We start from the raw sequence: 22,746 nt of genomic DNA, 5'->3' as shown, positions 1-22,746 counted from the left end.
AAAATAGTGTGGCGCGCGTAGCGCGCCACTGTGCCCGTAGCGTGGCGAGCGCAGCGAGCACGCAAGGGGCTCATTTGCGCTCGCCACGCTGTCGGTAAGCCGGCGGTCGGGCTCCCGGCGCCAGTATACTGGTCGCCGGGAGCCCGACCGCCGGCCAGCCGTAGTGAACCCGTATAAGGTGTGGGGGAGTAATTAAATTGGGCTGCACTAGCATACAAATGTCTCACAGTAGAAGCAGTCTTTGTTATGGGACTGGACAAAGTCCATCCATGTTGATGTAAAAGACATTTAATAGACATTCTTACATAAAGGCCCTCATTCCGAGTCGTTCGCTCGGTAATTTTCTTCGCATCGCAGTGAAATTCTGCTTAGTACGCATGCGCAATATTCGCACTGCGACTGCGCCAAGTAATTTTACAATGAAGATAGTATTTTTACTCACGGCTTTTTCTTCGCTCTGGCGAACGTAGTGTGATTGACAGGAAATGGGTGTTACTGGGCGGAAACACGGCGTTTTCGGGGCGTGTGGATAAAAACGCTACCGTTTCCGGAAAAAACGCAGGAGTGGCCGGAGAAACGGGGGAGTGTCTGGGCGAACGCTGGGTGTGTTTATGACGTCAAACCAGGAACGACAAGCACTGAACTGAACGCAGATGCCGAGTAAGTCTGAAGCTACTCTGAAACTGCTAAGTAGTTTGTAATCGCAATATTGCGAATACATCGGTCGCAATTTTAAGAAGCTAAGATACACTCCCAGTAGGCGTAGGCTTAGCGTGAGCAACTCTGCTAAATTCGCCTTGCGAGCGATCAACTCGGAATGAGGGCCAAAATTATTTCTGCCAAAGACACTTTACCTCTACTACTTAGTCAGGGGTACACTTTTTCTGCCAATGGAAATTCGATTTCCGCTTTTTTTAAATGAATTTTTTTTTAATTATTTGTAAAATTAGGTCACATGATATTTGCTTTGAAATATGTCAGGAAAGTCAAAACCTTGCACTGGACAAATGTACTTTCTCTGATCACTGCATGTGTTTCCACGTTGCCATAAACTAAGCACGGGTTCACTACGGCTGGCCGGCGGTCGGGCTCCCGGCGACCAGTATACCGGCGCCGGGAGCCCGACCGCCGGCTTACCGACAGCGTGGCGAGCGCAAATGAGCCCCTTGCGGGCTCGCTGCGCTCGCCACGCTACGGGCACGGTGGCGCGCTACGCGCGCCACACTATTTTATTCTCCCTCTATGGGGGTCGTGGACCCCCACGAGGGAAAATAAGTGTCGGTATGCCGGCTGTCGGGCTCCCGGCACCGGTATACTGAGCGCCGGGAGCCCGACCGCCGGCATACAGAAGACCACCCCCTTATACAGATACTCCAAAAGCTTTAGGTATTAGCAGCAACTTTTTTGAGCCATTGGATTTGCAATAGTTTTTTGGCTCACTCTATTGTGCAAAATGAATTTTTGGTTCAGACGAAAATTTACCAACAACTCCCTGTTGCTGAGATGCCAAATTATTGAGAAAGCAAGACAGAATCAAATACTTCTACAACCACTATGATTTACAGCTTATGATGTTCTTCAATTCAAAGGTACTGTATTTTCAGTTTGCTGTACAGAGGATATCCAAACAACTAAACCCTTAACTCTCTTGTCCAGAGCATATTAATTCTAAAGGGGGTACTCACGGAGCGATCGCTGCTTAAAATCTAAGCAATCTGACTAGATTGCTTAGATTTTAAGCACGATCGCTCCGTGTGTAGCCCCCTTAGCGATAGCGATGCGCAGCCCCGCGCATCGCTATCGCTGCTGCTAGATTGGCCTGCATGCAGGCCAATCTAGCGGGTCGCTCACTTCACCCGCTGGGTGAAGTGAGCGCCCCCCCCCCGTCTCCCCCCGCCCGCTCAGCACAGATCGCGCTGTGCTGAGCGCCGGGAGAGATGTGTGCTGAGCGGTTCGCTCAGCACACATCTCTCTGCCATCGGCCAGTGAGTACTGGCCTTAAAAGTTTAATATACACCCTGGAGAAAGACTGAGACCAAGTTCATGTATTTGCTATGGAAACTTGGGGCTTTCTGAAACCTCTTGATTGCCTTGGCAGATTGTCAGTGAGATACAGCTTTCTATTCCTCCAAGCTGACTTTCGGATTTTACAATGGTTGAATTTAAATTCTTTTTAAACAGCTTTATAACTGCCAGAATATACAGGGGTTTCAACTATCCTATTTTAAAGGTCTCACAGCTGTACATATATTGGTATGATGACAAAGCAGGACTATTAACCACTTGCCTGGCATGGTCGCAACAGATGCGACCACACCAGACTGATCTTTCCCTTACATGGTCACATCTGATACAACCAGTCAGAATTGTCCAATGGGAGGCTGCTGGAAATAATCAGTCACTGCATAATTTTCCAGCAGTTAACCAACTCAGAGAGCCCCTACCCCAGAGCCTACCATGCAGCTGAACAATGCTGATTGGGCAGCCCGGTGGCTACCCAAACCCGGCGGCTGCATAAAGAATATGAAGATGAAGCAGCCACCAGCCTGCCAATGTATACCCATTGTCTACAGAGAGTAGCAGCTCCCTGGTAAAAGCAAAGTTGAAATGTTCCGATCATCTGTATACAGATATATCGGTTACTAATGTTCTGATACATCAATAATCCGCTTAATAGGTGTTGAAGTTTAGGGTTTGTCAAAAAAAAAAAAAAAAAAATCATAGTGAAATAATTGTATTATTTTAAGTGCATCATTTCTACATAGACAAAAATTGTTTATTAAATACTGATAACTGAAATCTTTTGACAGGGTTTGGGCCCCTGACAGTGCTACTTTTTTGATAGTTCCCTGTTCACTTAACTCTTTCTACCTTTCCCCCATTTCTCCAATGGTTCTAGCCACGTGTCTCCTCCCCTACCTCTCCGATCTGTCCTATTTGCTCTATATACAGGAAGAGTAACCCATATCTGGAATGCTCTGAACCAGGAGCATTCCGGATATTGGATTTTTCCGGATAATGGAATACATGGTCCGGAGAGGGGTCCAGCAGTCGTCATGGGTGGTCCAACTGTCAATGCGGGGGCCCGCGGTGAGGTCAGTGGGGCTCCGGTAGTCATTGCAGGGGTCAGCTGCGAGGTCAGCGGGGGTTGGCATGCACTATGTGGCGAGGGACTAGCTGCAAAGCCACTCCCCCACCACCAGATATTGGTCACAGTAGTATTGACGTCATGACGTTGCGGCACATCATGACATCACTAAAGCTCTGGGACATTCGGGTTTTCTGAATATTCCAGATAACGGGTCTCCGGATAACGGACACCTGACCTGTATTACCAAAACAGGTCTCCCAGTATTAACTGTGTTTTTGATCATCAAACCCTACTCCTATGCTTTAGATCTGCGGACATATTGTTTATTCATTGTTTTTTATTACTGTGTACTGTGCTGACCTTTAATAAATATAATTAAATATATACTGATAAGATGCAAATTGGCGCTACTGGGTATTAAGTAATGGAAATTAACAATGTGAATATTGGCAATCGTGGCATAGGAATACTTATTTATATTTCTACTATTTCTGTCAGTCTAATCATTATGCATCATAGTTATGTTCTAGAACAGTCTTTACCAAACCATTTAGATAAGCCGACAGCAGAAGTAAAATATATTGTACAGAAAAAGAATATTGTTTTGTAAACATTAAAACAAATCCATATATTTGTACAACTTACTCTCAAGAAAAACGGGAACTTCTTCCCATAAAATCCAACACGAAAAAACTCTGGCTCCAAGCGCTGTTGGTCCATTATTTTATCATACAGGGATGCTTCCATCATCTTTTGAAACAGGAAAAAGAATTGTTTTAGGGCTGTCACACAAGGTCAGTTGCACTGAACTACGGCAGTCCCTGTATCTTGTTACTACAATACAACATTGCATTTGCTGTTACTAGTCAATATCTGTAATGAAAAGATAATGTTATACGCACTTTGCCACTGTTAGGGATCACTGCTACTAATGCTGTCTTCAGCATATATACAGAATGTACAGAAGTATGTTAGAATAAAGAGTGGCTAAAACTCTCTTGTCCACGGTGTAAAAGTATTTCTCATGTATAAATGATGTATGTGTTGTACTAACAAGTTGACTAAATTATTTTATATTTCAGAGAAAGTCCTTCCCAGCGGATATACAGTATTAACATGCGTGAATAAAAGAATGCGTTCCTTCTGGCGCTATAAACACACTTGTACCAGTGAAATCACAGCCACAACATAATTGTGCATAGAACAAAAACAAATGGATAAAAGGTATCCCTTATCTTAAATAGATATCCAGATGATTCGTTCTCAGTAGATATGATTATTCCATTCATAAATTCACATGTAAAGAAAAAAGAAGTATCATGTGTAGTACAGTTACAACATCTTTAATACTGACATACAATTTTGACATAAAACCAAAACATGTGAGAACTAGCACAGTCCTTTGTGGGGGAGAGTCAGAATAATTACCAGCAGGTCTGAGAACCAATAATAGCTCTCAAACAAGTTCTTAATAAGTTCCCAATCGCCTCTCCGGAAAAAGCAGACTGGAGCTCATTCCTGGTAATGATTCAGCAATCCAGATGTAGTGGTAGAGACTGCACTGCGGACCCCTCAATAACTAACGCGTTTCCACCTGCTTTGCTGCAGGTCTTTTTCAAGGTGAGATGAGGGGCAGTCTGTTAGTCCAGAATTTAAATTCCTATTCAACCAATCCTGGTTCTGATAAAGTCATTGAACACAGCTGTATGTATTGTTCCAATTATCATGGATATGGAGGACCAATGATGATTGTGTCGCGTCACTTCCGGGATTCAAAACTCATTAGTTCCTATGGTGACATCCAGGGGCTCCCGCCCTCCACTTCCGCCAACCATCCCTGGGCGCATCTGCCAGCCGGGGCCGGAACTCCGCACGATGCAACCGCCTGGGTCCCGTCATTCCCGCGGCCCCCGCCAGCCGGAACCGGAAGTCCCGGCCGTCAGCTTCCGCCAACCACGCTACTCGCGTCTTGCCAACCAGAGCCGGAAGTGCCATATTCTCCTATGACACCCGTTTCTGCCAACCATCCTGATAGCATATTTGCCAGCCAGACCCGGAAGTGTCCCTCCGCAAACATCTCGGGCCTCTCATATCTCATGTGTTGACAAGCTACATGCATTTTCACATACTTTAAAAATCTCAGTAAGTGTTTCTTTTCAACTCCTATCCGGATACACTAAAAAATAAACATAAACATAAAGACAGCATAAATTAGCATAAATTACCATAAAAGAAATACATCACAAAAACCATTTTAACTCAAAATCATTGTTTAATCCAAATGGATGTAATGTATTAAATTCATATATAGCCTGCATTTCTTTTTTTGCCAAGATTGACATAATATCCATTTGTCTGTTGGTACATTTGATTAATCTAAATCCTGCAAATCTAATTATATGTTTTAAAGAGCTATTATGATAAGTTATAAAATGATTGGACACAGCGTGTGTGGTCAGACCATTTTTTATATTTCTACAATGCTCACTTATCCGTATTTTGAGTGGTCTGGTAGTGCGTCTAATTTAAAATAAATGGCAAGAACATTCGATAAAATATAGAACATTCTTGACATTACAAGTGATAAAATCATGAATCTAGCAATTTTTCCATTGATGCATACTGTATCCAATTTTTTTGAGCCGTCATTTTTAATTTCCCTACATCCGATACATATCCCACAGCGGTGGAACCCTTTTGTTAATATCCTGCCTTCTCTTCTTTTCGGGGGGGAGATAACTTCTTACCAAGGAGTTTCTTAAATTAGGGGCTTTTCTGTAAATAAAAACAGGACGGTCCTGAATCATATTACCGACCACTGGGTCCTTCTTTAGGATATTCCAGTTTTTTCTAAACGACCTTTCTAGTAACTTATGTTGTGTATTAAAACTGGTAATAAAAGCCCATTCATAATTCTTTTTCTGATTTTTATACGGTTTTAATTCATTATTTAAAAGAGTTTTCCTATCTAATGACTCTACATCAGACATAGCTTGCTCAATCCTTTCACTATCATAACCACTTTTTTCGAATCTGCATTTTTTATCCCGCTCACGTTAAGGAAAATGTTATTGATACATTTTGTCAATTGGTACAGGGAGATGTGAGAGATTTTAGACCCACAGGGATAAAACACAATTTTACCTCAAAAGAAAGGGCGGCTCTAAGGGATTTAAAGCAGAATACAGAATAAGTCATCAAGCCTGCGGATAAGGAGGGGGAGGTAGTGGTAATGGATAGGGAGAGGTACACTAAGGGTATAGATACCCATTTAGAAGATCGTTACAGTTACCAAAAACTTAGGTTGGATCCCACAGAAAGGATCAATATAAGTTTTAAAGAACTTGTGAAGAAATTCAGTGACCTAGGTATACTGGAGGAAAGGGAGGTGAAATTCCTCATTAATGAGAAACCAACAGTGCCCACTATGTACTTGCTCCTTAAAATACATAAAGACCCTACCAACCCCCCGGGGAGGCCTATAGTCTCTGGTATAGAGTCAATAACGGCGAATTTATCGGAGTATATCGATTATTTTTTGCAGCCGTTGGTGTTAAAAAATGCCTCACACCTAAAGGATACAAAGGATCTTTTAAACCTCTTATCCACGATTCCGTGGGAAGAGAACTTAATATTAGTTACGGCCGATGTTAAGTCACTTTATTCTATTATTGCCCATCAGGCTGGAATCAGAGCGGTTAAGAATGCCTTGCACAATAGCACTTTAGGGGAGAATTTACAACAATTTATTTTAGAGGGTATTCATTTTATTCTGAATAACAATTATTTTATGGTAGAAAGGGATTTTTTTATTCAGAAGGTCGGTACAGCCATGGGCACCAGGTTCGCTCCAAGCTACTCTAACATCTTCATGGGTCAATGGGAAACAGATTGCATCTGGACCCAGAACCCGTTTGGAGCAAACCTGGTGTCCTGGAGGAGGTATATCGATGATATCCTTTTTATTTGGAGAGGGGATAGGGAAACCCTAGATATGTTTTGTAAATATTTAAACGAAAATTATTTGAACATACAGTTAACGTTCAGTATAGATTACAAGGAGGTTAACTTTTTAGATATTACCCTCTCACAAGATGATGGGAAATTCTGTACCAGAACTTTTATCAAACAGACTCTCAGGCCTACATTAATATAAATAGTTGTCACCATCTGAATTGGCTTAATTCAATTCCACATGGCCAATTAAAAAGATGTAAAAGAAACTGCACGAATGATGATGTATATCAACAAGCGAATGATTTAAAATGCAGATTCGAAAAAAGTGGTTATGATAGTGAAAGGATTGATCAAGCTGTCTGATGTAGAGTCATTAGATAGGAAAACTCTTTTAAATAATGAATAAAAACCGTATAAAAATAAGAAATAGAATTATGAATGGGCTTTTATTACCAGTTTTAATACACAACATAAGTTACTAGAAAGGTTGTTTAGAAAAAACTGGAATATCCTAAAGAAGGACCCAGTGGTCGGTAATATGATTCCGGACCGTCCTGTTTTTATTTACAAAAAAGCCCCTAGTTTAAGAAACTCCTTGGTAAGAAGTTATCTCCCCCCGAAAAGAAGAGAAGGCAGGATATTAACAAAAGGGTTCCACCGCTGTGGGATATGTATCGGATGTAGGGAAATTAAAAATGACGGGTCAAAAAAATTGGATACAGTATGCATTAATGGAAAAATTGCTAGAATTCAGGATTTTATCACTTGTAATGTCAAGAATGTTCTATATTTTATTGAATGTTCTTGCCATTTATTTTACATTGGACGCACTACCAGACCACTCAAAATACGGATAAGTGAGCATTGCAGAAATATAAAAAATGGTCTGACCACACACGCTCTGTCCAATCATTTTAAAACTTATCATAATAGCTCTTTAAAACATATAATTAGATTTGCAGGATTTAGATTAATCAAATGTACCAACAGACAAAAGGATATTATGTCAATCTTGGCAAAAAAAGAAATGCAGGCTATATATGAATTTAATACATTACATCCATTTGGATTAAACAATGATTCTGAGTTAAAATGGTTTTTGTGATGTATTTCTTTTATGGTAATTTATGCTAATTTATGCTGTCTTTATGTTTATTTTTTAGTGTATCCGGATAGGAGTTGAAAAGAAACACTTACTGAGATTTTTAAAGTATGTGAAAATGCATGTAGCTTATCAACACATGAGATATGAGAGGCCCGAGATGTTTGCGGAGGGACACTTCCGGGTCTGGCTGGCAAATATGCTATCAGGATGGTTGGCAGAAACGGGTGTCATAGGAGAATATGGCACTTCCGGCTCTGGTTGGCAAGACGCGAGTAGCGTGGTTGGCGGAAGCTGACGATCGGGACTTCCGGTTCCGGCTGTCGGGAGCCGCGGGAATGGTGGGACCCGGGCGGTTGCATCGTGCAGAGTTCCGGCCCCGGCTGGCAGATGCGCCCAGGGATGCTTGGCGGAAGTGGAGGGCGGGAGCCCTGGATGTCACCATAGGAACTAATGAGTTTTGAATCCCGGAAGTGACACGACACAATCATCATTGGCCCTCCATATCCATGATAATTGGAACAATACATACAGCAGTGTTCAATGAATTTATCAGAACCAGGATTGGTTGAATAGGAATTTCAATTCTGGACTAACAGACTGCCCCTCATCTCACCTTGAAAAAGACCTGCAGCAAAGCAGGTGGAAACGCGTTGGTATTGAGGGGTCCGCAGTGCAGTCTCTACCACTACATCTGGATTGCTGAATCATTACCAGGAACGAGCTCCAGTCTGCTTTTTCCGGAGAGGCGATTGGGAACTTATTAAGAACTTGTTTGACAGCTATTATTGGTTCTCAGACCTGCTGGTAATTATTCTGACTCTCCCCCACAAAGGACTGTACTAGTTCTCACATGTTTTGGTTTTATGTCAAAATTGTATGTCAGTATTAAAGATGTTGTAACTGTACTACACATGATACTTCTTTTTTCTTTACATGTGAATTTATGAATGGAATAATCATATCTACTGAGAACGAATCATCTGGATATCTATTTAAGATAAGGGATACCTTTTATCCATTTGTTTTTGTTCTATGCACAATTATGTTGTGGCTGTGATTTCACTGGTACAAGTGTGTTTATAGCGCCAGAAGGAACGCATTTTTAATTCTTTTATTCACGCATATTACTGTTTGGAGTTTCTTGGAGAGAGACTCCTAGGGTTTGCATTTTCCTTACAGGCTGCTTTTTTGAGTTGCGCAATATCAAACTGTCTGAAAGAATACCCTAGTTATACAGTATTAACAGGCTGCTGCCGTTTACATTGTAAAGTATGTTAAACCACATAACTGACGATTTTTCCATTCAAAAGCGTTAACAACATTGTTTTTTAAAATGCAATTTATTTAATAAAGTTGAAAATGTATTTTTTTAAATATTTAAACATTATATTATGCACATCTGCAGAACGGATCTCCTCATCAAAAACAGGGGGACAGGGTGGGACGGCGCAGTTTCATGAAATCTGACCATGCCAGTTAAGTGGTTAAACCAAATATCAACAACCATATTTTCAGCAGCCAACCATATGTTGCATAATAAGAATATCCCAAGTACATTTAGCCCCCACAGGAAACAAATACTATTAATATTTTTAGTAACTGAGCTCTTGAAAAGCTTTACAATAGGTATGTTATTTCCATTGACATTCTTGGCTGAAATCTATTAGAAAGTTTTAGTGAATTATAATTAGGTGGAATAGTACTATACAATATAACATTCTATTACATATACATTATATCTTGCTTATATACAGTACCATCCATAAGGGCCAGATGTCTGGAATTGATGCTATCTGTATACTAGCCCAGACACTACTGTACTGTCAGACATACCAATAGCATAACCCTGGTGTTTGAGTTACCCTCATTTTGCTGAGATTCCTGTAGTCATAGTAGTTTTCATACTGCTCAGCAAGTTTCCTGCAGAGTATTATTCCATTCTCCCAACACTGCAAATAAATGAAAAACAAATCATGTCAATGAAATGCGTTGTCGAGGAAAAAAAAATAGGATTTTAATTATCTACCGGTAAATCCATTTCTCGTAGTCCGTAGAGGATGCTGGGGTCCACATTAGTACCATGGGGTATAGACGGGTCCACTAGGAGCCATTGGCACTTTAAGAGTTTGAGAAAGTGGGCTGGCTCCTCCATCTATGCCCCTCCTACCAGACTCAGTCTAGAAACTGTGCCCGAGGAGATGGACATCTTCGAGAGAAGGATTTTACACAGATAGTGGCGAGATTCACACCAGCTCACACACAAGGCAAACCAAGCTAACTAGCTTGAAACATCAGCAACGGCTGTACAAGATTACTTACCAAGTAACAAAACAGTACTTAACCTAAAACTAAGCAGTACTGAACTAAATAACCACTGCAGGATCACAAAGCGCTGGGCGGGCGCCCAGCATCCTCTATGGACCACGAGAAAAGGATATACCGGTAGGTAATTAAAATCCTATTTTCTCTTACATCCTAGAAAATGCTGGGGTCCACATTAGCACCATGGGGATGTACCAAAGATCCCAGAACGGGAGGGAGAGCGCGGAGGCTCCTGCAGAACCGATTGACCAAACTTGAGGTTTTCAGAGGCCAAAGTATCGAACTTGTAGAACTTTGCAAATGTGTTCGACCCAGACCAAGTAGCCGCTCGGCAAAGCTGTAAAGCCGAGACACCCCGGGCAGCCTCCCAGGAAGAACCCACCTTACGAGTAGAGTGGGCCTTTACAGATGTAGGACACGGCAATCCTGCCGTAGACTATGCATGCTGGATAGTGAACCTAATCCAGCGAGAGATTGTCTGCTTAGAAGCAGGACACCCAAGTTTCTTGGGATCATACAGGACAAACAGAGAGTCCGCTTTTCTGTGATGAGCCCTTACAACATCCAAGGACTTTGATGAAACTGAGTAGTCAGTAACAACTGGCACCACAATAGGTTGGTATATATGAAATGCCGACACAACCTTCGGAAGGAACTGCGGACGTGTTTGGAGCTCAGCTCTATCTTCATGGAAGATCAAGTACGGGCTTTTACATGACAAAGCCCCCAACTCCGACACACGTCTAGCAGAAGCCAAGGCCAAAAACGTGACAGCATTCCACGTGAGAAACTTGACCTCAACCTCCTATAGAGGCTAAAACCAGTCCGACTGGAGGAACTGCAACACCACGTTAAGATCCCAGGGCACCGTAGGTGGCACAAAGGGAGGCTGGATGTGCAGAACTCCCTTCAAAAAGGTCTGAACCTCAGATAGGACAGCCAACTGTTTCTGAAAGAAAATGGATAGGGACAAAATCTGGACCTTTATGGAACCTAATCTTGGGCCCATATCCACACCTGCCTGGAGGAAGAGGAGAAATCTTTTTTTAAACTACACCATAGGAAACTTCTTCGATTCACACCAAGACACATACTTTTTCCAAATGCGATGGTAATGTTTTGACGTTACTCCTTTCCTAGCCTGCATCAGGGTAGGAATAACCTTGTTTGGAATCCCCTTCCGAGCTAAAATCTGGCATTCAACCTCCATGCCGTCAAACGTAGCCACGGTAAGTCCTGATATGCAAACGGCCCCTGCTGTAGCAGGTCCTCCCGAAGAGGAAGAGGCCTCGGCTCTTCTAGCAGTAGATCCAGAAGATCCGCGTACCAAGCCCTTCTTGGCCAGTCCGGAGCAATGAGGATTGCCTGAACTTTTGTTCTCCTTATGAGTTTTAGAACCCTTGGAATGAGTGGAAGTGGAGAAAACACGTATACCGACTGGAACACCCACGGAGTCACTAGGGCGTCCACCGCCATGGCTTGCGGGTCCCTCGACCTGGAACAATACCACCGAAGCTTCTTGTTGAGATGAGAGGCCAACATGTCTATTTGAGGTACACCCCAAAGATTTGTCACCTCCGTGAACACCTCCGGATGGAGGCCCCACTCTCCTGGATGGAGATCGTGTCTGCTGAGGAAGTCTGCTTCCCAGTTGTCTACTCCCGGAATGAAGATTGCCGACAGCGCTAACGCGTGTTTTTCCGCCGAGAGGATAATTCTTGTTACCTCTGACATTGCAGCTCTGCTCTTCGTTCCGCCCTGTCGGTTTATGTAGGCCACTGTCGTTACATTGTCTGACTGCACTTGAATGGCCCGATTTCTCAGAAGATGGGCCGCTTGGAAAAAAACGTTGTAGACGGCTCTTAGTTCCATAATTTTTATCGGCAGGTCGGCTTCCAGACTTGGCCACCTTCCTTGGAAGGTTTCCCCTTGAGTGACTGCGCCCCAGCCCTGGAGACTTGCATCTGTGGTTAGAAGGATCCAGTCCTGAATCCCGAATCGGCGGCCCTTCAGAAGGTGAGGTAATTGCAGCCACCAGAGGAGTGAGATCCTGGCCTTCGGCCACAGACGTATTCTCTGGTGCATGTGTATATGAGATCCAAACCATTTGTCCAGGAGATCCAGTTGGAAGGACCGAACATGAAATCTCCCGTACTGCAGAGCCTCGTAAGAGGCCACCATCTTCCCCAGAAGGCGAATGCACTGATGAACTGACACCCAGGCTGGCTTCAGGACATCCCGGACCATTGTTTGTATCACCAACGCTTTTTCCTCTGGAAGAAACACCCTCTGCACGTCCGTGTCGAGGATCATTCCCAGAAATGACAAACTCCTGGTTGGTTCCAAACGTGATTTTGGAAGATTCAGGATCCAACCATGTTCCCTGAGAAGCTGGGTCGTGAGAGCTAAGGACTGTAACAGCTTCTCCCTGGACGATGCCTTTATCAGCAGATCGTCCAGATATGGATGTTCACCCCCTGTCTGCAGAGGAGAACCATCATTTCCACCATCACCTTGGTGAATACCCTCGGTGCTGTGGAGAGGCCGAATGGCAGGGCCTGGAAATGAAAATGACAGTCCAACAGTGCGAATCGGAAAAAAACCTTGATGTGGCGGCCAAATCGGAATGTGGAGGTACGCGTCCTTGATATCCAGGGATACCAGGAATTCCCCCTCCTCCAGACCTGTTATCACCGCCCTTAGAGACTCCATTTTGAACTTGAACTCCCTCAGAAAGGGGTTTAGTGATTTTAAGTTCAGAATGGGCCTGACCGAACCATCCAGTTTCGGTACCATGAAAAAGTTCGAATAGTAACCCTTGTTTTGCATCTGGGGAGGAACTGGTACAATAACCTGTGCCTCCACCAACTTCTGGATGGCTCCCTGTAGGATAGCCCTGTCTGCCGGCAAAGCTGGCAAGCCTGACTTGAAGACCGGTGAGAAAAGAGATCTTGAAATTCCAGCCGGTACCCCTGGGACACAATATCTTGTACCTAGGGATCCAGGCCGGATGACACCCAGATGTGACTGAAATGTCTGAGTCTCGTCCCCACCGGCCCTACATCCAGGCCGCACGGTCCACCGTCATGCTGAGGACTTTGGCGTACCTGAAGCAGGCTTCTGTTCCTGGGAACCCGCAGCAGCAGGTTTCTTGGATATTGGTCGACCTCTTCTAAAGAAGGTGTTGGACGGTTTGGCCTTTCTTGTTTTAGCAACCCGAAAGGACTGTGTTGCAGCTGAAGAAAAAGGTTTCTTCGTAGCAGGTGCAGCTGAGGGAAGAAAAAGTGACTTACCCGCTTGTAGCCGTGGAGATCCACGCATCCAACGCTTCCCCAAAGAGAGCATGACCTGTGTAGGGTAGGGTCTCCACACCTCTCCTGGATTCCACGTCGGCAGACCACTGGCGCAGCCACAGTCCTTGACGAGCTGAGACAGACATGGAAGATATTCCTGCAGCCATTGAACCCAGGTCTTTCATGGATTCCACCATAAATCCTGCAGAATCCAAAATGTTACGTAAAAACAATTCAATGTCACTTTTATCCATTGTATCCAAATCCTCAAGTAATGTGCCCGACCACTTTACTATAGCTTTAGAAATCCATGTACAGGCAATAGTAGGACATAGTATTGCCTCTGAAGCCGTGTATATGGATTTGAGCATAGTATCAATTTTGCGATCATCCGGCTCTTTTAAGGCGGTAGATCCTGGAACAGGTAAAACCACCTTTTTCGAGAGTCTGGATACAGACGCGTCCACTATGGGTGGGTTTTCCTATTTTTTCCTATTCTCCTCAGGGAAGGGGAAAGCAACCAGAACCCTTCTAGGGATCTGGAGTTTTTTCTCCGGATTTTCCCATGCTTTCTCAAAAATAGCATTTAATTCTTTGGACGCAGGGAAGGTTAGCGAGGCTTTCTTATTGTCAGTGAAGTAAGCCTCCTCAACCTGCTCAGGTGTTGTATCAGCAATATTCAACACATCCCTTTTAGCCTCTATCATCAACTGCACCCCTTTAGCAAGAGATGCGGCCCCCCTGAGCACATCCCCATCACCGTCTGCTGTGTCAGAATCGGTAATCGTGTCATCTTGCATAATCTGGGCAAGAGCACATTTGTGGGAACCTACAGAGGGGGGCCCTGAGGTAACAGAACTGGACCAAACTGCCATAGAGTTCTGTAAAACCTGAGTTGCACATTCATTCTGTGCAACCCTAGTAGAAATCTGAAAAATCATAGATTTGATAGAGGATAATCATTCAGGCTCCCTTGCTGGTATCTGCGCTAAAACAGTGCAATCCTGATTACATGGAATGAGATCATCCTGAGAGGACATATCCTCTGCAGCATATGACACAGAGTCCCAGGACATAGCTAAATGGAGACTCCAAACACTACACACACACACACACACACACACACACACACACACACACACACACACACACACACACACACGAGGCTAGACAGAGTTTCACCCCCAAGAATGGCAAGAGAGACACAGAGATTGGAGCCAACCCACACACAGTGCTTTCAAGGTATAGGGAGACCCCAACCAGCGCTGACTGTGTACCTTCATAGGTTACACAGTCTGTACACAGCCTCCCCCCCCCCCTTTTACAACACCCTGGTACCGTAAGAGATAGCTGGAGTTGATATGGAGGGACTGCTCTTCACTGACAGCGTTTCTGCAGGCAGGAAAATGGCGCTGAACGCTGCTGGGTCCGCTCTGAGAAGCTCCGCCCCCTTAATGGCGCTGTCTACCTGCTCTTCTGGAGATTATACTGGCCCGAGGAATCATGCTGGCAGCGATCCTGGGACCCTGACAGGCTTAGAGGTCAGTGTGGGGTGTAGGCGCTGGCTCAGGGCGCCCCTCACAGTGCCGCATTATGTACTGCTGAGCCCCGGAGCGCAGTTAGTAGTGCGCTCCATACCCTGTTGCCGCCATCTTCACACTGCCCCCCCCTTTGCTAGGGGGGTCGGTGACTACCTCGCCACCGTTCTTCTGGCTCTGTAAGGGGGTGGCAGCATGCTGCTGGGGTGAGCGATCCCCTGTGGCGGGAAAAGTTCGATCCCCTCAGGAGCTCAGTGTCCTATCAGCGGAGATAGTGGCTTAGAGCCCACAGGGTGGACACTACTCCCCCCCCTCCCCCCCCTTAGTCCCACGAAGCAGGGAGGCTTTTGCCAGCAGCCTTTCTGTGATATAATAAACTCTAAAAACAAACTTTTACCAGAGAAGGTCTGTAGAGCTCCCCTAGCTGTGACCGGCTCCTCCGGGCACATTTTCTAAACTGTCTGGTAGGAGGGGCATAGAGGGAGGAGCCAGCCCACACTCTTAAACTCTTCTAGTGGACCTGTCTATACCCCATGGTACTAATGTGGACCCCAGCATCCTCTAGGTCGTAAGAGAAAAAAGACAACTATTAGTTATCAGTCTGTCCATACCCCAAAGTGATTCATCCACACGTGGGTGTTGTAGTTTTATAAACTTGTGCTGCTTGAGCGCCCTGGACTTTTGATTACAGATGAGGATTTTAATGTACAGCAATTAAAAAAATAAAATAAAAAAAAATAAACAACACAAAAAAGGAAATTAATGCAGATATGCAGAGGGGATGTAGCACTGCTTGCTGAATGCATACCAGCCCTAGTACTGGTCAGAGAGTTTTGTTACCCTTGAGTTTTATTTCATACTTAGAGGTAACACATACTTTATATACAGTAGGTCATTACTATGAATGGGACCTCTTTGCTCAATTCAAATTCACTTTATATGGAAACGTGCAATGATATGCATCACATACCATTATAACTTAAAAAAATGTTTTTGACATATCAAATAAAGATAGTACCAATATCCGGCTAATCTTATAGTTTATTAATACATAAATCAGCATCCAGCTAGCAGTAATTGAGGAGAAAAATAAAGTTGAATTCTAGTAAGAGGTTGCTGCCTCTAACTCCCACAGTCACATAGTCACAATTATGTAAAAACAGGTCACTGGGGTTTCCTACATTTTGCAGTTTGTAAATACTAAATGCAGTTATGTTTTTAAAACAGCTGTTACACACTGCAACAACTTTAACACTTAGGGGTCAATCCAATTAGTTGTGGGTGTATATCATGAAACTCCCATACATCGTGGAAATGCGCGCACCAGAAAAATTAGAAACCCAATTAGAAATGCCAATTTGCGGTACCCGCTGCAAGGTTGCGCAACTTTTCTACAAAACGTGACCTGGAGGGAGTGCATAAAAAAGTGGGGAAACAATCCTGGACACAACAAAAAAAATAGCAGCTAGTGAACATAAGTAAAATACTGGTGTTTTATTAAAAGGGGTCAATTGGCTGATTTTTAAATTTTGAGGTAAGAAAAAAATAAGTCTGTAAACTGTTTTTTTGTTTTTTAATGAGTTGGAAGCAGGAATAAGCACTTTAGTCATCATATGCAAGTTGCAAAACACTTCCACATACTTGTCCCACACCATTTAACCCATTATTGAGCTTTTTTGAGAAATTCACATGAAATTTTACATTTTGTTTTTGGCCAAATTCTGCTATAAACCCCTCCGACTGCATAATAATTCATTGGTATGGATGCACTGGAGGATTTGCATGGTGTCCTCACATTTTTACCCTAAAGCTTCTCCTTACCTTTTGCCCTGTTTAAGGGGGTGTGCCCAAAAAACGCAAATTTGGATTGATATTGCATATGAAATTGCCATGAAAATAGCTTTGCACCTAGCACCTAAAAGCTTTGTGTTGCTTAGAAGTTCATAAGTTTAATTATTATTTATTCATAGGTCTATATAAACAAAGGAAACACAATTTGTAGTTGTCTGGATTTACGGACACTAGGGTATGGAAACCTTGCTGATTTAATCTCACACCCCTATAGGGTGCAAGGTGAAAGAATTAAAATTCTCCGAACAGTAATCCCACAATACATTAGGGCACAAGGTTATGACACAGCCTAGAAGGTAATTGAATCGGCCCCAAAGGTGTTGAAAAATAATCTTGTGTTATAGGAGCTTTGACATATGGTTATCACACCTCTAAAAGGTCTGCTGGTAAGTACTGTGGTTTAGGGTTAGGCTGCGGGAGTGTGAGAGGTTAGAGTTAGGATTGGGTATGGGGGCGGTAAGGGTTCGGCTGCGGGACAGGGAGGTTAGGGTTAAATATGGGTAGGGTTTAAATACTTACCGGGATCCATCGACTTCCTGACCATTGGGAATTCTAACTGCCGGAATTTCTTACCCAGCCTGGTGGCGCATAGTATACTATAGTGCACAGGTTCTCAAACTCGGTCCTCAGGACCCCACATGGTGCATGTTTTGCATGTCTCCTCACAGAATCACAAGTGAAATAATTAACTCCACCTGTGGCCCTTTAAAAATGTGTCAGTTATTAATTAATACACCTGTGCACCTGCTGGGTTACCTGCAAAACATGCACTGTGTGGGGTCCAGAGGACTGAGTTTGAGAACCACTGCTATACTGCATTCTATAGAGTGTAGGAGGAGTAGAGCGTAGAATAGGGACAACCAGGAAATTACAAAGAGACTCAAGGTCTGGAGTGTTTGAAGGAGAGGGTGATCCACATTATCAAAGACTGCAAATAAGTCCAGGGGTATGAGCAGAGTGAGATGACCCTTGGATTTTGCAATATGAAAGATCATTTGTGACCTTAGTGAGAATGGTTTCCGTGGCATGGAGGGGAGAGAAACCAGAATGAAGTGGTCTAGGAGGGAATGAAGGAGAAGAAAGTGGGGACAAGTCTCTCAAGGATTTTGGAGGCAAAGGGAAGGGGAAATGTAGGCTAGTAGTTGAAGAGAGGTAGAAGGTTAAGATAATGATGGGTGTGATGAGAGCATGATTGGAGCAGGAGGCACAATACCAGATGAGAGAGAAATATTGAAGAGATGAGCAGGGTAGTAGCATGCATATGGAGAGAGAAAGCAAAGGAAGTGCAAGGGAAGGGCATCATGGGGGAAAATGGAGGGGCAAGATAATGACAGAAGGATGTAGAAGTCATCCCCAGTGGCAGGGGAGAAAAACGTCAGTGTGGACAGGCAGCTGTAGTTAAGAGAACATGGGGCAGAAGGAGACTGAACGGAGATGTCCTGTTGGATGGCATCAATTTTGGATGTAAAATAGGTAGAACTGAGTAGGGAAGGAAATTGAGGAGGGTGTTATATGTGGCAAAGAGGCTGTGCGGATTCAAAGGCTGGGACAAGAAAAGAGGCTTGAGTAAAGCAGAATTGTAGGACGAATATATAGTAGATGGAAGTTGGCAATGGAGTGTGACCTCCAGTATTATTCAGCAGTACAAAAGATTTTTGGAGGCAACAGGTGAGTTTTAAATGCCAAGGTTTGGAATATCATTCTACTGATGCTCTGAGTGAAAGCTGGATCAGAGGAGGCCAAGGAAGAGGAAAGGGTAGAGTTGTGAAAAAATATAGCCTGATCAAGGCAAGTTAGTGCACAGATGTTGAGAAATATACATCAAGTCAGGAGGAAAAAATTGGCAGGTCAAAAATGCTGAAGTTGCATTTGATGAAAGTAGACTTGGGAAGGGGCGAGGTAGCAAGGGAATGGAAAGGCTAAAAGAGAGGAGATGATGGTCTGAGATAGGGACAGATGAGTTGATGAAGTCAGTGATGTTGCAGTCGTGTGAAAAAATTAGGTCAAAAGAATGACCAGTATAGTGGGAGGAGGAGGTCCATTGGGAGAGACCAAAAGAGGGACAGGAGTTTGATGGCAGCAGTGTTAAGAAGATTGTTAAAGTTGACATTGAAGACCAGCAGGATGAGGTATGGAAGGTCAAAGAAGAGAGATTGGGATAACTGTGAAGAAAAGTTATCAAAGAAGAGGGAAATGAGAAAAGGAGGATGTTAGATTACTGCCATCTGAAATTGAACAGGCAGATAGAACGAACCTCGAAAAAGGAGAAAGAGCATTCAATAAGTAGGCTCTGGAAGTAGCAGCTACAGTATGAGAGAGAATGATTCCCATGCAAACACCATGCCTTCATTCAGTCGGGGAGAGTCTAGTGACCTCTCTTATAACACAAACCTGCACTAAAGAAGTTTTTTTAAGAAGCTACAATAATATGATGTAGTCATATACATCAGAAACAGAGCAATAAAAGCCTACTATATAAATAAAATATTGCAGGATCGGATTTAGTAGTGAACTTTACATCTATTTTCCAAATTCAGGTGTTTAGAAATGTGATTAAATATAACAGTCAACATTAAAAACTACTGTAAATATAAAAATGAAATCTACACCGGTTAATCATGTATCAAATCTTACTAACAATTAAAATAAAAATCTAACTTACTTTTGCCAACTCTTCCAATGAGATATGTCCTCACACAACTATCCCTTTGCGCCATATGGTACATAAGGCCTGTCAAAATTCCTGTGCTGTGTACTTTACTTTTTCCTCAATTGTTAATCTTAGGGCGATATTCAAATGCCATATCACGCCCTATCTCCTTTCTAAAGTAATCCCCATTATTGCGCATATTGCGTCAATAGTAATCAGGTTTAGCTGCGTAAAGGGGGTAGCGAGCTGAAATGATGATACCACTCCCGTCAGCAGAAACAAAACGGGTGTGGAAGGGGGTGAAGAGAATTGAATACTGCCCACAGTTTGCAAATAGTGTACAAGGAACATAGGGGTATATGCAATTGCGGTCGAGTTGCCGCAAATGTCGAAAAACGGGGCATTTTCGACACAAAAAAAAAATTCGACAATGCAATACAGTACTTTTCGACATAAAAACGGCCGTTTCAGATTCGACTTTTTGAAATTCGACAGTTGTCAAATTCGACATGTCTGCAATTGTAAAAATGCGGCTTTTCGACAAAAGTATATTCAACTGAAGAATGTCGATTCAACAACAGTGCTTTTCGACAGTCATTTCGTCAATTTCAGTCTGCCTCATTTTGCTGGCGGAATCTAATAAAAATTTTTTAAAAACATGTTTTTTTTGGTGTTTTTTTTGTTACTAATAGCATATCTATTTATATTAGAAGGGATTATCTACTTGGTTTGTTTATTAGGAGCCACAAGTATTATTTATATATTTTTTAAAAGAATATATTATTATTTTTTACTGCCTAAAATAATATGAAGAGATCAGAGCATGTTTTTCAGTGGGAAGAGGTGGGAATGGGTTAAAAATCTTGAAAAAAAATGTGTGGGGCACCCTCCTAAGCATAACCAGCCTCGGGCTCTTTGAGCCGGTCCTGGTTGTAAAAATACGGGGGGGGGGAAATTGACAGGGGATCCCCCGTATTTTTACAACCAGCACCGGGCTCTGCGTCCGGTCCTAGTGCAAAAAATACGGGGGACAAAAAGCTAGGGGTCCCCCGTATTTTTAACACCAGCACCGGGCTCCACTAGCTGGAGAGATAATGCCACAGCCGGGGGACACTTTTATACTGGTCCCTGCGGCCGTGGCATTAAATCCCCAACTAGTCACCCCTGGGCGGGGTACCCTGGAGGAGTGAGGACCCCTTAAATCAAGGGGTCCCCCCCCTCCAGCAACCCAAGGGCCAGGGGTGAAGCCCGAGGCTGTCCCCCCCCATCCGCAGCCCTTGATAGCCTTGTGTCAAATAAAAGAATATTGTTTTTTGTAGCAGAACTACAAGTCCCAGCAAGCCTCCCCGCAAGCTGGTACTTGGAGAACCACAAGTACCAGCATGCGGGGGGAAACGGGCCCGCTGGTACCTGTTTTTCTACTGCACTGACCACGAGTAACCTCACCGCTGACCACAAAGTTCCCACCATTGAAGATAATGGAGCGGCTGTGCTATGTGCCGTCTGACAGCTCAGACGCGCACAGCCAATCAGGAGAGTGCCACGACATGGCGCTCCCTGATTGGCTGAAGGGACCCTCTGTGACAGGAGTCACGGGGGGTCCCGGCATTCGGGGAAAGGGGTCCCATGTGTAAACATGGGACCCCTTTCTGTGCGTGGTCCGGGTAATGCGGTTTGTTTTTTTGCCAAGTACGTGGATTACAAAACAGAAGAGGTCAGATCTACACTGGATTTATGTGAGTATAATTTTATTTTCAGGTACCCCGTGGATTCTACTTGGAGAAGTGGACCGAGCCTCGTGTCAACATAGGTAAGTATGTGTGTGTCGGTATGCATGTATGTAATAAAGTTTTACTTTCACGGTGTCTGTGTACTGTTTTTATTTGGGTATTTTTTTTGCAGTAGAACTACAGGTACCAACGGGCCCGTTTCCCCCCCACATGCTGGTACTTGTGGTTCTCCAAGTACCAGCTTGCGGGGAGGCTTGCTGGGACTTGTAGTTCTGCTACAAAAAACAATATTCTTTTATTTGACACAAGGCTATCAGCCCCCCATCCGCAGCCCTTGGATGGTGGGGGGGGGGGGGACAGCTTCGGGCTTCACCCCTGGCCCTTGGGTGGCTAGAGGGGGGGGACCCCTTGATTTAAGGGATCCCCACTCCTCCAGGGTACCCCGCCCAGGGGTGACTAGTTGGGGATTTAATGCCACGGCCGCAGGGACCAGTATAAAAGTGTCCCCCGGCTGTGGCAGCTAGTGGAGCCCGATGCTGGTGTTAAAAATACGGGGGACCCTTACGCTTTTGTCCCCCGTATTTTTTGCACCAGGACCGGACGCAGAGCCCGGTGCTGGTTGTAAAAATACGGGGGATCCCCTGTCAATTCCCCCCCCCCCCCCCCGTATTTTTACAACCAGGACCGGCTCAAAGAGACCGTGGCTGGTTATGCTTAGGAGGGGGGACCCCACGCAATTTTTTTCAGGGTTTTTTAAACACTTTTGTGCCGTCCAAAAAGTCGAATCCGGGACGCACACTATCCATCAATTGGTCCGTTTTTCGACAGCGGGACTGTCGAATCCGTTTTTTATTGAATATGCCGAATTCGGGTCCCGGCGGGAGGGTATGTGACTGTCGAATTGTGTCGAATTTAAAAATGGTTAATTCGACCGCAATTGCATATACCCCTTAGTATTAATTTATTTTTTGTCACAAGGGAATTTATATAAATTTGCAGAGTAAGCATAATGATGCATGGCTAGGGTCACTGTATTTGACCTGTCTTTTACCTGTTTAACCTGGATTGTATACTTTTCCCTCATCTTTGCTACTTTGTCCTTCTACTTTTTTCTCAATTCTGCATCTTAGTTTGCTTATAGTGTACCAGGTACGCTACTTAGAATTAGTGTTTTGGCCTGGTAAGTAGCAAAGTATGTGGTGTGATGAA

General features: G+C 43.9%; 1 protein-coding gene across 3 annotated transcripts in view; it reads right to left on the bottom strand.

The window, feature by feature from the left end:
* Window positions 1-22,746, bottom strand: part of DOCK4 (dedicator of cytokinesis 4) — an 803,151-nt gene that overhangs the window by 75,649 nt on the left and 704,756 nt on the right. For all 3 annotated transcript variants that reach the window (XM_063927278.1, XM_063927279.1, XM_063927280.1), the window contains 2 exons: window positions 10,016-10,102; window positions 3,737-3,841 (listed from right to left, as the gene is read on the bottom strand). In XM_063927278.1, coding sequence (XP_063783348.1) covers window positions 3,737-3,841; window positions 10,016-10,102 — 192 coding nt within the window. The remainder of the gene's footprint in view (window positions 1-3,736; window positions 3,842-10,015; window positions 10,103-22,746) is intronic.

This window comes from Pseudophryne corroboree, chromosome 6 (genome assembly GCF_028390025.1).
Source record: "Pseudophryne corroboree isolate aPseCor3 chromosome 6, aPseCor3.hap2, whole genome shotgun sequence".
Classification (NCBI taxonomy): domain Eukaryota; kingdom Metazoa; phylum Chordata; class Amphibia; order Anura; family Myobatrachidae; genus Pseudophryne; species Pseudophryne corroboree.
This window is presented reverse-complemented; position numbering and strand designations above follow the sequence as displayed.